General features: G+C 41.2%; 1 protein-coding gene across 4 annotated transcripts in view; it reads right to left on the bottom strand.

Annotated features, from left to right (window-relative positions):
• Window positions 1–843: 843 nt before the first annotated feature.
• KDM1A (lysine demethylase 1A) overlaps window positions 844–11,952 on the bottom strand; it is a 29,275-nt gene continuing 18,166 nt past the window's right edge. For all 4 annotated transcript variants that reach the window (XM_069756957.1, XM_069756958.1, XM_069756959.1 and 1 more), the window contains exons 11-19: window positions 10,503–10,637; window positions 9,913–9,986; window positions 8,039–8,150; window positions 7,825–7,957; window positions 5,628–5,815; window positions 3,900–4,014; window positions 3,568–3,695; window positions 2,679–2,825; window positions 844–1,388 (exon numbers count right to left, since the gene is read on the bottom strand). In XM_069756957.1, coding sequence (XP_069613058.1) covers window positions 1,209–1,388; window positions 2,679–2,825; window positions 3,568–3,695; window positions 3,900–4,014; window positions 5,628–5,815; window positions 7,825–7,957; window positions 8,039–8,150; window positions 9,913–9,986; window positions 10,503–10,637 — 1,212 coding nt within the window. In that variant the 3' untranslated portion in view covers window positions 844–1,208. The remainder of the gene's footprint in view (window positions 1,389–2,678; window positions 2,826–3,567; window positions 3,696–3,899; window positions 4,015–5,627; window positions 5,816–7,824; window positions 7,958–8,038; window positions 8,151–9,912; window positions 9,987–10,502; window positions 10,638–11,952) is intronic.

Genomic DNA, 11,952 nt, shown 5'->3' with positions numbered 1-11,952 from the left:
CTTGAGTACGTCAGAAATTCTTTTGCAACCTTGGCCAGATCTGTGCCTTGCCACAATTCTGCCTCTGAGCTCCTTAGCCAGTTACTTTGACCTCATGATTCTCATTTGGTCTGACATGCACTGTGAGCTGTGAGGCCTTATATAGGCAAATCAAGTCCTATGAGTTTAATTAAAAACAGCTGGACTCCAATGAAGGAGTAGAACCATCTCAAGGAGGATCACAAGGAAATGGACAGCATGTGACTTAAATATGACTGGCTGAGCAAAGGGTCTGAATACTTATGACTATGTGATATTTCAGTTTTCTTTTTTTATTAAATTTGCAAAAATTTCTACATTTGTTTTTTTTCAGTCAAGATGGGATGCAGAGTGTACATTAATTAGAAAAAAACTTTTGAATTTACCAAATGGCTGCAATGAAATAAAGAGTGAGAAATTTAAAGGGGACTGAAGACTTTCCGTACCCACTGTAAGGTGCATGAACATTGACAATGGAGAGGTAATGAGACTTGTAAGAACAAATACAGACGATCTGTTTTTATCTGCAGTTTGTGTGATCATTGTCCACAGTATAGTAACGGAATATTGTGACAAATTTCTACATTATATGTACAGCATGGTGAACTGTCAAATCACTGATGGAAGAGGGAGCACCAGGAAGGAGCCAAAAACATTGAATGATTACCACCATTATTGACCCGATTAGTACCATGTGGCTTCTTGGATTTTCTCCAGGTACTGACTATTAAGGTAGCTATGGAGGGTGAATATCACATGGATCACTTCAGGAGTTTATTTAGGCTGCTTAACAATTCAGATGACAATCAAACAAAAGATCTGTGCTGATTTTCACATATTTATTTAATAAAAAAATACTTAACGAAACATACCTTTAATAACATACATTTAAAAAAACAACATGAAAAAAAATAAAATTAATTAATGCCATTGTAATGTTTATTTTAATATTAGGTGGCAAAACTCATGTCATGATGCAAAAATGTATCTAGTAGTACTAGAGAATAGCAATTACGATCTACCCAACAACAGCTCGACACCGGACTTAATGTCTTGATAGAGAAAAACAAAATGGAAGAAACCAATCCATGGAATACGATAGTCACTCTTTTATGCGAATGCTCAGCAGTCAGAAGTATAGAGTTCAGTACTGTAAAACCATTTCAAAGTTTATCCGTCTAATGTGCTTTTTATGGCATAGGTGGTGCTGGTACCCCAGGGGTGGCCTGACGAGGTATATTATACATGACACCGAGGAACTGATCGGCAATACGTCCAGCTTCTCGTAAACCACTCAAAAGGGCTCCATGAACAGTCGCAGGGTAGTTCCGGATCGTGTGCTCCCCGGCAAAGAACAAACGAGGAATGGGCTGCAGGGGTAAGGAGAAAGAAAACATTACTCCATGAATAGGGTGGGGGGGGGGGGGTTCTACTAGACCCCCTGTAAGTGAGAAAATTACACAACTAACAAATTGCTTATCACGTTAGTTGATCAACAGAAAACTGTAAAATTCCTTTATTTTGATATTAAAAAGAGACCGGTTACATCAATGGTCTCCAACCTTCCTTACCTTTGACAGCTACAGTAGAGCTGCGACATGGTCATAAGTCACACTCTATGTAAAGAAATTGTGGAAGCCATAAAACCAAAAGAAATCAGGAAACGGCTGCTAATAGAGCAATGAAGTACTTTGAGAACAGCAAACTAAATAGTTCAGTGTAGAGTTTGGCACTGCATGTTTTTTTTCCAAATCAGGACCATCTTTGGTTTCAGCAGCTGACTATGGGTGTCAACTGTGTAAAACAGCTGGCATCCGGAGAGTGCTCAACTTCCGAGTGCTTTCTACACATAGGGATGCGATCAATGACACAAGTCAGTTATTGGCCATTAAAGAGCTCTCCAAAGGGAATAGACCTTTAATAAAGTTATATTACTAGCTTTTGACAATAGTTATGTAAAGTACCCATTTTTATGCCCTACCGTCCTCTCATGGAGGTAGGCAGTTACAGGGGAGTTCTAAACATTTGCACATTGTGTAGTTTAAACATACTAAGCTGGGAGTGAAGAGCGAGTAATGGGAAGCAGACAGCCTAGAATTGACCAGGAGTGAAGAGAGCCGACACTGCGGGAATGACCACAGTCTTTGTGAACACTGAACTGTCTTTCCATGCACTTCATTAAAAAAAATATTCAATTTTCTGCTAAACCTGACACTAAAGCATCAAGATAGCAAGCCGCCAAGAACAACAAGTTGGGGACCCCTGAGCTAAATGTTCTGGCTACACAACAAAGCCTTTGATACCGAGCCCTAATAGCTTCACGCAGTTCCTTTTATTCTGAAAGTCAGAGGTAGTTCCAAGATGGTAATTTCACCAGTAAGATCTTTTAACGCATGACACAACACAAGATCATTATGATTATTGAGAATTCGATAGCAACAAAGATGCCATGAAAGCTCCTAACCGGCTGCAGTGCACATCACCACCACTGGCTAGCCACATGGACCATATCTGGTATCGCAATATCAAGCAAAGCTGGTCATCTCATCAGATGTCTCGCCAAGAGAAAAGGTGAAGAAGAACACATCTGGACCTGTATTAGTAAGAATTCCTAAATAAAATAAAATGGCTGGGGAATCTTTTTGATAGTGAAAACTTACTTGTGGTGCTCCAGGAATGGCAGGGCCTGGAGTAATAGGTTGAGCCATCAAATCATAGTCATTTCCAGAGGAACCAGCTGCTACATAAGAGTAGGATCCCCGAGCCCATGGGTCAGCACGCCACCGGCTTACCACAGTCTCTTTTGGCTGAATGTATAGAAAGAAAAATAATTAATCGATATTGTATCTAAAGAGAAGATTTCGTGCCAACTGATTTGCTAGCCCTGTGCCCTATAACTTGTTGGCATCAGCGACCCTTCTTTTGATTAGCCAGCCTGATGCACAGTCATCGTTAGAGCATGATGTACATGTGATGTTGCGCCACACAAACGAATCCAAGGCGGGGGATAGGAGGCGGCTTTCAGGGCTACAGCCTACTAGCCACAGATTACTGGACCGGTTTCTAAAAACTGATTTGCACTGAATAGCGCTCACAGAGCACATTGTCTCTTTTGTTATATCTGAATATGTCATTATATCTGAATATAACAGGTCAACTGTGAAACTAGAATTTTACAACAGATCTCTGAATCTGTGTACACAGCCGCAGGGAATCTAGCAGTAGATTATGCCATAGTAGAAGCCCAATACCTAGCTGCAAGGCTCGACTAAAACAATGCTTTGTTGTGAAATTTAAGTTGCAACATCCACACCATAAATTTTGCAGTATTTGCAGATTTTAGGCATCCTGAGAATTTTTCCATCTACAGCAATGCCCAATCTGTAACAGAAGCCGCAGACTTTAACCACACACTTCATACCATGCGGACAGTAGAACAGACGTCTATTTCCGCCACAAAATCTGCATGTAACACTTGTAGGCTGGTTCCTATTCCACTGTATGTGACTCAAGCCAGGCGTCAATGGTGGGGGTGGAATGAACCCTTACCTGTGGTACGGCACCGCTTCCAAATATCCCTTTCAGAATGGCCAGACAACGTCCAACTATAACATCATCACTGATGTTTTCCATGATTCCTGCAGCTTCTCCTGCCACAAGGGCCAGCAGTATCGGGGCTGTTATGGAACATATTAAAAAGAAAAATAATATTAAATTAACAAATTAATGTCCATTAATTGCATTTAAAATATTACGACAGGGTTAATGGGGTTGTCCAGGCTGCGGACAAAAGTCTCAGTGACTGCAGATTTGTGTCCTAACTCTGGACAACCCCTGTCAATGAATGTCCTTTTGAAAAAGAGTAGGGGGAAAAAAATTACCTTTATAAAGATTCCAGAACAGAAACAGCTCCCCTCTGCTAGCAGTGGTGCTGCCAACGTGACCAAATAAATTAACCGTTGGGTCCCAAAATACTCTGTCAAAACATAAGACCACCTAAAATGAAAAAAAACAACCACACATGAAATTTCATTTCTCTATGCACAGAAAAGATACATTTATTAAATTACCCCAGAGTAAATCTATCACTAATGGCTTAACCCGTTCATGACCAACTTCACATTTTTGCAGGGGGGTTTCCCTACCCTTTTTCCAAGCGCAATAACTCCTATTTTTCTATTGATATTCTATTGGCTTCTCACTTGAAGCCAGCAAAAAAAAAAAAAAAAAAAAAAAAAAAGTTCCAATCACCCCTATTTGCCCCATTCTAAATAATACAATAAAAAACCAACAACACCACATATTTGGTATCCTTGGCTCCAGAAATGTCCGATCTATCAAAATATAAAATCAATCGATCAGATCGGCAAATGGCATAACGAGAAAAAAACAAAATCGAAAAACCAAAATTATGCTTTTTTTTGCCGCCACAATATTGCAATATAATGCAATAACAGGCTATCAAAACATCGTATCTATTCCAAAATGGTATCAATTAATACAACATCTCAGGGCGCAAAATATAAGCCCTCACCCAGCCCCAGATCATGAAAAATGGAGATGCTACGGGTCTTGGAAAATGGTGACAATCACATTTTTTTTTTTCTTACAAACTGTGGATTTTTTTTCACCACTCAAATAAAACAATAACCTACTCATGTTTGGTATCTGCGTACTCGTACTGACCTGGAGAATCTAATTGCCAGGTCAGCTTTAGAATTTAGTGAACATGTTAAGTAAAAAAAACAAACCCAAAACAATTGTGGAATTGAACTTTTTTTTTTTTGCAATTTCACAGCACTTGGAATTTTGTTTCCTGTTTTCTAGTAAGCTATATTGTAAAATCAGTGGTGTTATTCAAAAGTACAACTAGTCCTAGAAAAAACAAACAAACAATCTCGAATAAGGCCATATTAACTGAAAGAAAAAAAAAAAAAAAAGTTATGGCTCTGGGAAGAAGGGGAGCGAAAAACGAAAACTCAAAAACGGAAAATCCTAGGAGCTGAAGGGGTTAATATTTTAGTGGTTTGTGTCGACATTTTTGTTTGAGACCTATAACTAGTTTTCTAGTGAAGCAGACATTTTTTGAGGGCCTCGTCTATTGCGTTAGGAGCTTCTCATTGCAGCAATCGAAAAACAGCAATTCTGAAATTTCTAAAAAAAAAATTTCACATCGTTTAACCGATAACTTTATATTTTCATCATTTTTTTATGGATACGACAATACCAAATATGATTTTCTTTATTTTTTTAACTGGATCAATTTAACCTTTGAAAAAATGTTAATAAAAAAAAAAAAAAAAACACAATTTTTTTTTATTTTGATCTCGAACATGCAGTCATTTGATGACTTGCAGTGTATAGTATCAGGCAGTGTATAGCCAAAATGATGCTTTCTATAAAGTCGAGCAACAGGCTGGGCTTCATAGAATGACCTACATGCCAGCCATACAGGCTACGTACAGCCATAGCTTTCTGTTGTGTCTGAATGTGAACATACAGAGAAATATTGGCCGGAAGAACAAAAGGTGTAACATGCGAAAATCCTGTCCTAGCGCAACAATCTTTCATCTTTGCACAGTGCTGTAAATACGTAATGTGAACATCACCTTATTTAGGTTTCCAAAGCCCATTCTTTGCACAGCAGAGGTTTTCCATTCCGGAAGTGGAGGCACAAACTGTACAGCCGGTGGCTGCTGCTTTAATACGCCCAGTGGCAAGGTACAAAGCACGGCGTCACACTTGTAAATGAACGTCTGACTGGTGGAGCGAGTGTTCACTGCTATGACTTCACACCCTAGTTAAAAAAAATATATATATTATGGATAGACGGAAAAACTAGACTAAAATATACTGCACAAAAAAAAAAAAAAAACGTATGAACATTCTAATAAAAGCAGAGGTGTCTAAATTGGAAATGGGGTTATTATTATTATTATTATTTATTATAGCGCCATTTATTTCATGGCGCTTTACATGTGAGGTTAAATATATAATTAAAGGCAATAATCAGGTCGCACTACATATTTCACAGCAGATAAATATACCCTTCTTGGCATTTTTTGAGGAGTATGTGGCTGTTTCGGGGGCACGGCCTTGCACGCGGTTGCTGCTGTCTGACATAAACCTGGCCATACACATTAGATAGCAGTCAGCAGAACAGTCTCCCGAATCCTCCATACATAGGAAAACCCAGCCTCCTCCGCTTTCTGCTTTCAGCTCTAAAGGATCAGCCGGTGCAATTCAATGTGCCGAATCCTTATGTCACCCAGCATCATCTGGGTGACATATGGGTGAGAGCCCCATACACAGATGGTCAGCCCAAAATTGGCCAACTTACCTATTGAGTATGGGGGTCATAAGAACAGTTGATGTAGCAGAGCTACGCTTGACATTTCATTCTGGGCCTGCACTACTGTGACAGAGCAACCTTCAGTTCTATGGAAAACTACTTAGTATGGTAATTGTGCTGTGCCAATTAAAGGGAACCTGTCACCCCCAAAATCGATGGTGAGGTAAGCTCACCGTCATCAGGGGCTTATGTACAGCATTCTGTTTTACAAAAATCACCTGTTGATAGGGGGAATCTTAAAGGGACTCTGTCACCTGAATTTGGCGGGACTGGTTTTGGGTCATATGGGCGGAGGTTTTGGGTGTTTGATTCACCCTTTCCTTACCCGCTGACTGCATGCTGGCTGCAATATTGGATTGAAGGTCATTCTCTGTCCTCCATAGTACACGCCTGCGCAAAGCAATCTTGCCTTGTGCAGGCGTGTACTATGGAGGACAGAGAATGACCTTCAATCCAATATTGCGGCCAGCATGCAGCCAGCAGGTAAGGAAAGGGTGAATCAAACACCCGTAAACTCCGCCCATATGACCCAAAACCAGTCCCGCCAAATTCAGATGACAGGTTCCCTTTAAGAAATGCAGCATGGCGTCAGCAATCTATTCCAGCCAAATTTAGAATAAAAAACAAAACAAATAGTGCTTGTGGCCAAACAGTAGTTTATGACAACGTATGAGGTATTGCTGTATTAGGGACAAATTCTGTAACAAAGCCTACGGGTCTATTTTTTCTGATTATTCATGAGATTGAAAACTGTAGGACTAAAATAGCATTTTACTGGAAAAAATGTTAATTTTTCATTCCACTTTTGCATTCGTTCTGGTGAAACATCTGAAGAGTTATCAAATTTCTGACAGTTTTGGAGGTTTTCTGACATACAGGCCTCTAAAAGCTACCTGATACATGAACAGGTCTGTAAAAAAGTGTGAGTCTCATTGGGAAATAAAAACAACAACAAAACATTGCTGCTAAACCCTTATCCCTACTAACAACAAAAAGGACATTTTATTCATTTATATTTGTGTGGCATTACTATCTGTTTTGGGGGAATAAACGCTCAAAGTGTAAAAAAAATTGCAGATTACGTTTAGAATTTTCATCAAGTCCCAAATAATTTCATAGATAAATGTATAACGTTAATCTAAAATTTACAGCCAACGACGTTCAAAGTGTCCCGAAAAACAATCTCAAGATGACTGAAACATGTAGAAGTGTTCCTGCATCATCACCACAAAATGACGTCAGATCTGAGAAATGCAGCTGTCATTAATATCAAAATAGGGTCCGTCACTGAGGGGTTCGCCCTAATGAATGTGTTTTTTACTGATACTTGCCCTTGTTGTGTGCAGCACTAAGAACAAAGATGGTGCAGTAGAAATAGTACAACGATCCACGTCCAGCGTGAAGCTGAATCGGCCAACAGTAGTGTACAAAGCCCAGATTTGCGTAGGACTTACCAGAAGCTGTGTAGCGCACTTGTCGGACGGCAGTATTAAGCTTGATATCGAGACCCTCTGCTAAAGCCACGGGGACACAGGAATAACCGTTCCGAACAGTCAAATGGCTGCCGGTGAACTCGAAGTCATCATCCTGCCATATATAAGGAATGATGTTATAAAGGGAAATGTACAGAACCAATACATGGTAGGACAACGCCGTTACACCAATTACCTGATCCCAATGCTTGAGGGAAAGTGTAGAAAGGGGGGTTGCATTAGCAAACTCTAAATTTGCAAAATGCCAGTCAAGTATCTGTCTGTCCCGTGACGATAAATACACATCACTAAGGGAAAAGATGGAAACCAAAAAGGGAGAATATGTAATATGGTAGTGTATAGCATTTCTTTCAGCAACGTTCTTTAGCAGATCTCATATACCCACTGCATGTGGGACTATATAGTAATACAGGTCATTCTCAAAAAATTAGCATATAGTGTTAAATTTCATTATTTACCATAATGTAATGATTACAATTAAACTTTCATATATTATAGATTCATTATCCACCAACTGAAATTTGTCAGGTCTTTTATTGTTTTAATACTGATGATTTTGGCATACAACTCCTGATAACCCAAAAAACCTGTCTCAATAAATTAGCATATTTCACCCATCCAATCAAATAAAAGTGTTTTTTAATAACAAACAAAAAAAACCATCAAATAATAATGTTCAGTTATGCACTCAATACTTGGTCGGGAATCCTTTGGCAGAAATGACTGCTTCAATGCGGCGTGGCATGGAGGCAATCAGCCTGTGACACTGCTGAGATGTTATGGAGGCCCAGGATGCTTCAATAGCGGCCTTAAGCTCATCCAGAGTGTTGGGTCTTGCGTCTCTCAACTTTCTCTTCACAATATCCCACAGATTCTCTATGGGGTTCAGGTCAGGAGAGTTGGCAGGCCAATTGAGCACAGTAATACCATGGTCAGTAAACCATTTACCAGTGGTTTTGGCACTGTGAGCAGGTGCCAGGTCGTGCTGAAAAATGAAATCTTCATCTCCATAAAGCATTTCAGCCGATGGAAGCTGCCCTTGATGAAACACAGTGGACCAACACCAGCAGCTGACATGGCACCCCACACCATCACTGACTGTGGGTACTTGACACTGGACTTCAGGCATTTTGGCATTTCCTTCTCCCCAGTCTTCCTCCAGACTCTGGCACCTTGATTTCCGAATGACATGCAAAATTTGCTTTCATCAGAAAAAAGTACTTGGGACCACTTAGCAACAGTCCAGTGCTGCTTCTCTGTAGCCCAGGTCAGGCGCCTCTGCCGCTGTTTATGGTTCAAAAGTGGCTTTACCTGGGGAATGCGGCACCTGTAGCCCATTTCCTGCACACGCCTGTGCACGGTGGCTCTGGATGTTTCCACACCAGACTCAGTCCACTGCTTCCTCAGGTTCCCCAAGGTCTGGAATCGGTCCTTCTCCACAATCTTCCTCAGGGTCCGGTCTCCTCTTCTCGTTGTACAGCGTTTTCTGCCACATTGTTTCCTTCCAACAGACTTACCATTGAGGTGCCTTGATACAGCACTCTGGGAACAGCCTATTTGTTGAGAAATTTCTTTCTGGGTCTTACCCTCTTGCTTGAGGGTGTCAATGATGGCCTTCTTGACATCTGTCAGGTCGCTAGTCTTACCCATGATGGGGGTTTTGAGTAATGAACCAGGCAGGGAGTTTATAAAAGCCTCAGGTATCTTTTGCATGTGTTTAGAGTTAATTAGTTGATTCAGAAGATTAGGGTAATAGGTCGTTTAGAGAACCTTTTCTTGATATGCTAATTTATTGAGACAGGTTTTTTGGGTTATCAGGAGTTGTATGCCAAAATCATCAGTATTAAAACAATAAAAGACCTGACAAATTTCAGTTGGTGGATAATGAATCTATAATATATGAAAGTTTAATTGTAATCATTACATTATGGTAAATAATGAAATTTAACACTATATGCTAATTTTTTGAGAAGGACCTGTACTTAATTTGTACACATCCCAAATTCAGAACAGTAAGAAACAGAGGTGGAACACAAAAAGAACATGTACCTTGGGGGATTGGCTTCTAGTTCTTGCAATTTCTCTTCCAGCTTTCCCTGGGCTTCGGCCAACTGATCATAGTCCTGTAGTCAGCAAAATGGTAGTTACAAAGGGTTAGCAATTACATAGCGGACCAACAACAGTCAATGGACTTCCTAGAAAATCTGTGCACCGGAGGCTCCACTCTTAAGACAGCCAAAAAAGAAACAAGGGGGCACAGAGCTCAACTGGGCGCTTCCCTCCTCTCGTTTTGGCAATTAGGGGACACTATTCACACCCTCTTCATTTTGACGGACGGGCACAAAATCATTGGAAATATTGTGCCTGTGTGCCGACAGCCAAATCCGCAAGGCATACGCATTGGATCTGGGTGTATGTCCCCAGCTTCATTTGTCATCTGGGTATGCTCCAGATACCATCACTGTCCATTGTTTATAGTGGTCTGGCTGAATGCACATGCTATTAAACGACTGTCAACTGGTAAATGTATAACGATCAGCAGTGGTTTAGTGCTGCCCGTAGGTCTATGTAAGCAGACCCTTATACTTCACTTTTAGATTAATAAAAGATAATAAAGTAATGTATGAAAATGTCAATACCTTGCAAAGTGCTGTCAGATCTCTATGCTTGCTTTTTACCAAGAACTCCGCAGTAATGTCTCGGGGAGGCTTTACATCAGAAGCCTCTTTATACTGCTGATGAAGCTCCTTTATCTTCTCTTTTAAATTAACCATCTGTTAAAAGCAGCAAAGTAAAAACTAACCGGTATTCACAATTCAAAATACAATTACAATTTATTTCAAAATATTGTATTAAAAATAAAGCATAGAAAACTTGCAATTTTCCTCTTCCTATTGATTCAGGAAACAACACCTGTATACAGCCACAATAGTCAGATCCCAACCCTATCTTTTATATTGAATTGTCTAATGAGCCTAAGCAAGGGTCAATGTGAAGAGCAGAAGCAGGGCCATCAGATCGGATCCTGTGTCATCAGCTGTGCATAGAAACCGTTACCTACAGCTGCCTACGGCCCTTCACTTTGTACGTGATCTAACCTCCGTTCTGATAGTGTACGCCTTTCATTAGGCGGACATAATAGCATGATAGACTGCGTTTTTGTATCAGTCCGAAAACATGGGATTCCGGGAGAATGGAGATCAAAGTGACTCAGTCTGCCTCATTATAGTGAAGGGTACTGTTGGGGTCAAATATGAATCTCATTTTTCAGGGGATGAGATTGAGCCCCCAAAGAACTTGTGACACAAAGGTAATGTTAACAGGGCCAACATTCTTCTTTCTGCATACACAAGTGTATTCAGACACTGACAAAATGGTCAAGCGGAGTACAACATATGACCGAGACCTCTGTAATCCAAAATGGGCCATATTCACAAAAAATATATGCATTTTCCCATTCAATTGTTATGTAGTGTGTAGATGGTGACATGCATAAGGACGGCACGTTAACGCTTAGGCCATGTTCACACAGTGCGTTTTTTACTGCGGAACCGCAGCGTTTTTGCCGCTGCGGTTCCGCAGCTGTTTTCCATGCAGGGTACAGTACAATGTACCCTATGGAAAACAGGAACCGCTGTGCACATGATCCTGAATTTAAAAAAAAAAGCCGCGCTGAATAGCTGCGGGAAAAAAGAAGGAGCATGTCACTTCTTTTTTCGGAGCCGCAGCGGTTCTGCACCCATAGACCTCCATTGTGAGGTCAAACCCGCAGTAAAACCCGCAGATCAAAAATATATCTGCGGGTTTTATTGCGGTTTGTGGTGCCGAACCGCTGCAGCAGGAAGTGCGGGGAAGCGGGCGGAAGTGCGTGGGCGGAGTGTGGCTGCCCCGATCCCACCCCCCCATGCTCCGATGCCCCCCCCCGTGCTCCGATGCCCCCCCCCCCCACGTGCTCCGATGCCCCCGCCCCCGTGCTCTGATGCCCCCCCCCCCCCCCGTGCTCCGATGCCCCCCCGTGCCCTAATCTCCCCCCCTTATACTTACCCGGCCTCCCGGTGTCCGTCCGGCCGTCTTCTCCCTGGGCGCCGC

This window comes from Ranitomeya imitator, chromosome 3 (assembly GCF_032444005.1).
Source record: "Ranitomeya imitator isolate aRanImi1 chromosome 3, aRanImi1.pri, whole genome shotgun sequence".
In the NCBI taxonomy this organism is placed as follows: domain Eukaryota; kingdom Metazoa; phylum Chordata; class Amphibia; order Anura; family Dendrobatidae; genus Ranitomeya; species Ranitomeya imitator.
The sequence above is the reverse complement of the archived record's forward strand: the minus strand, read 5'-3'. Positions and strand labels throughout refer to the sequence as shown.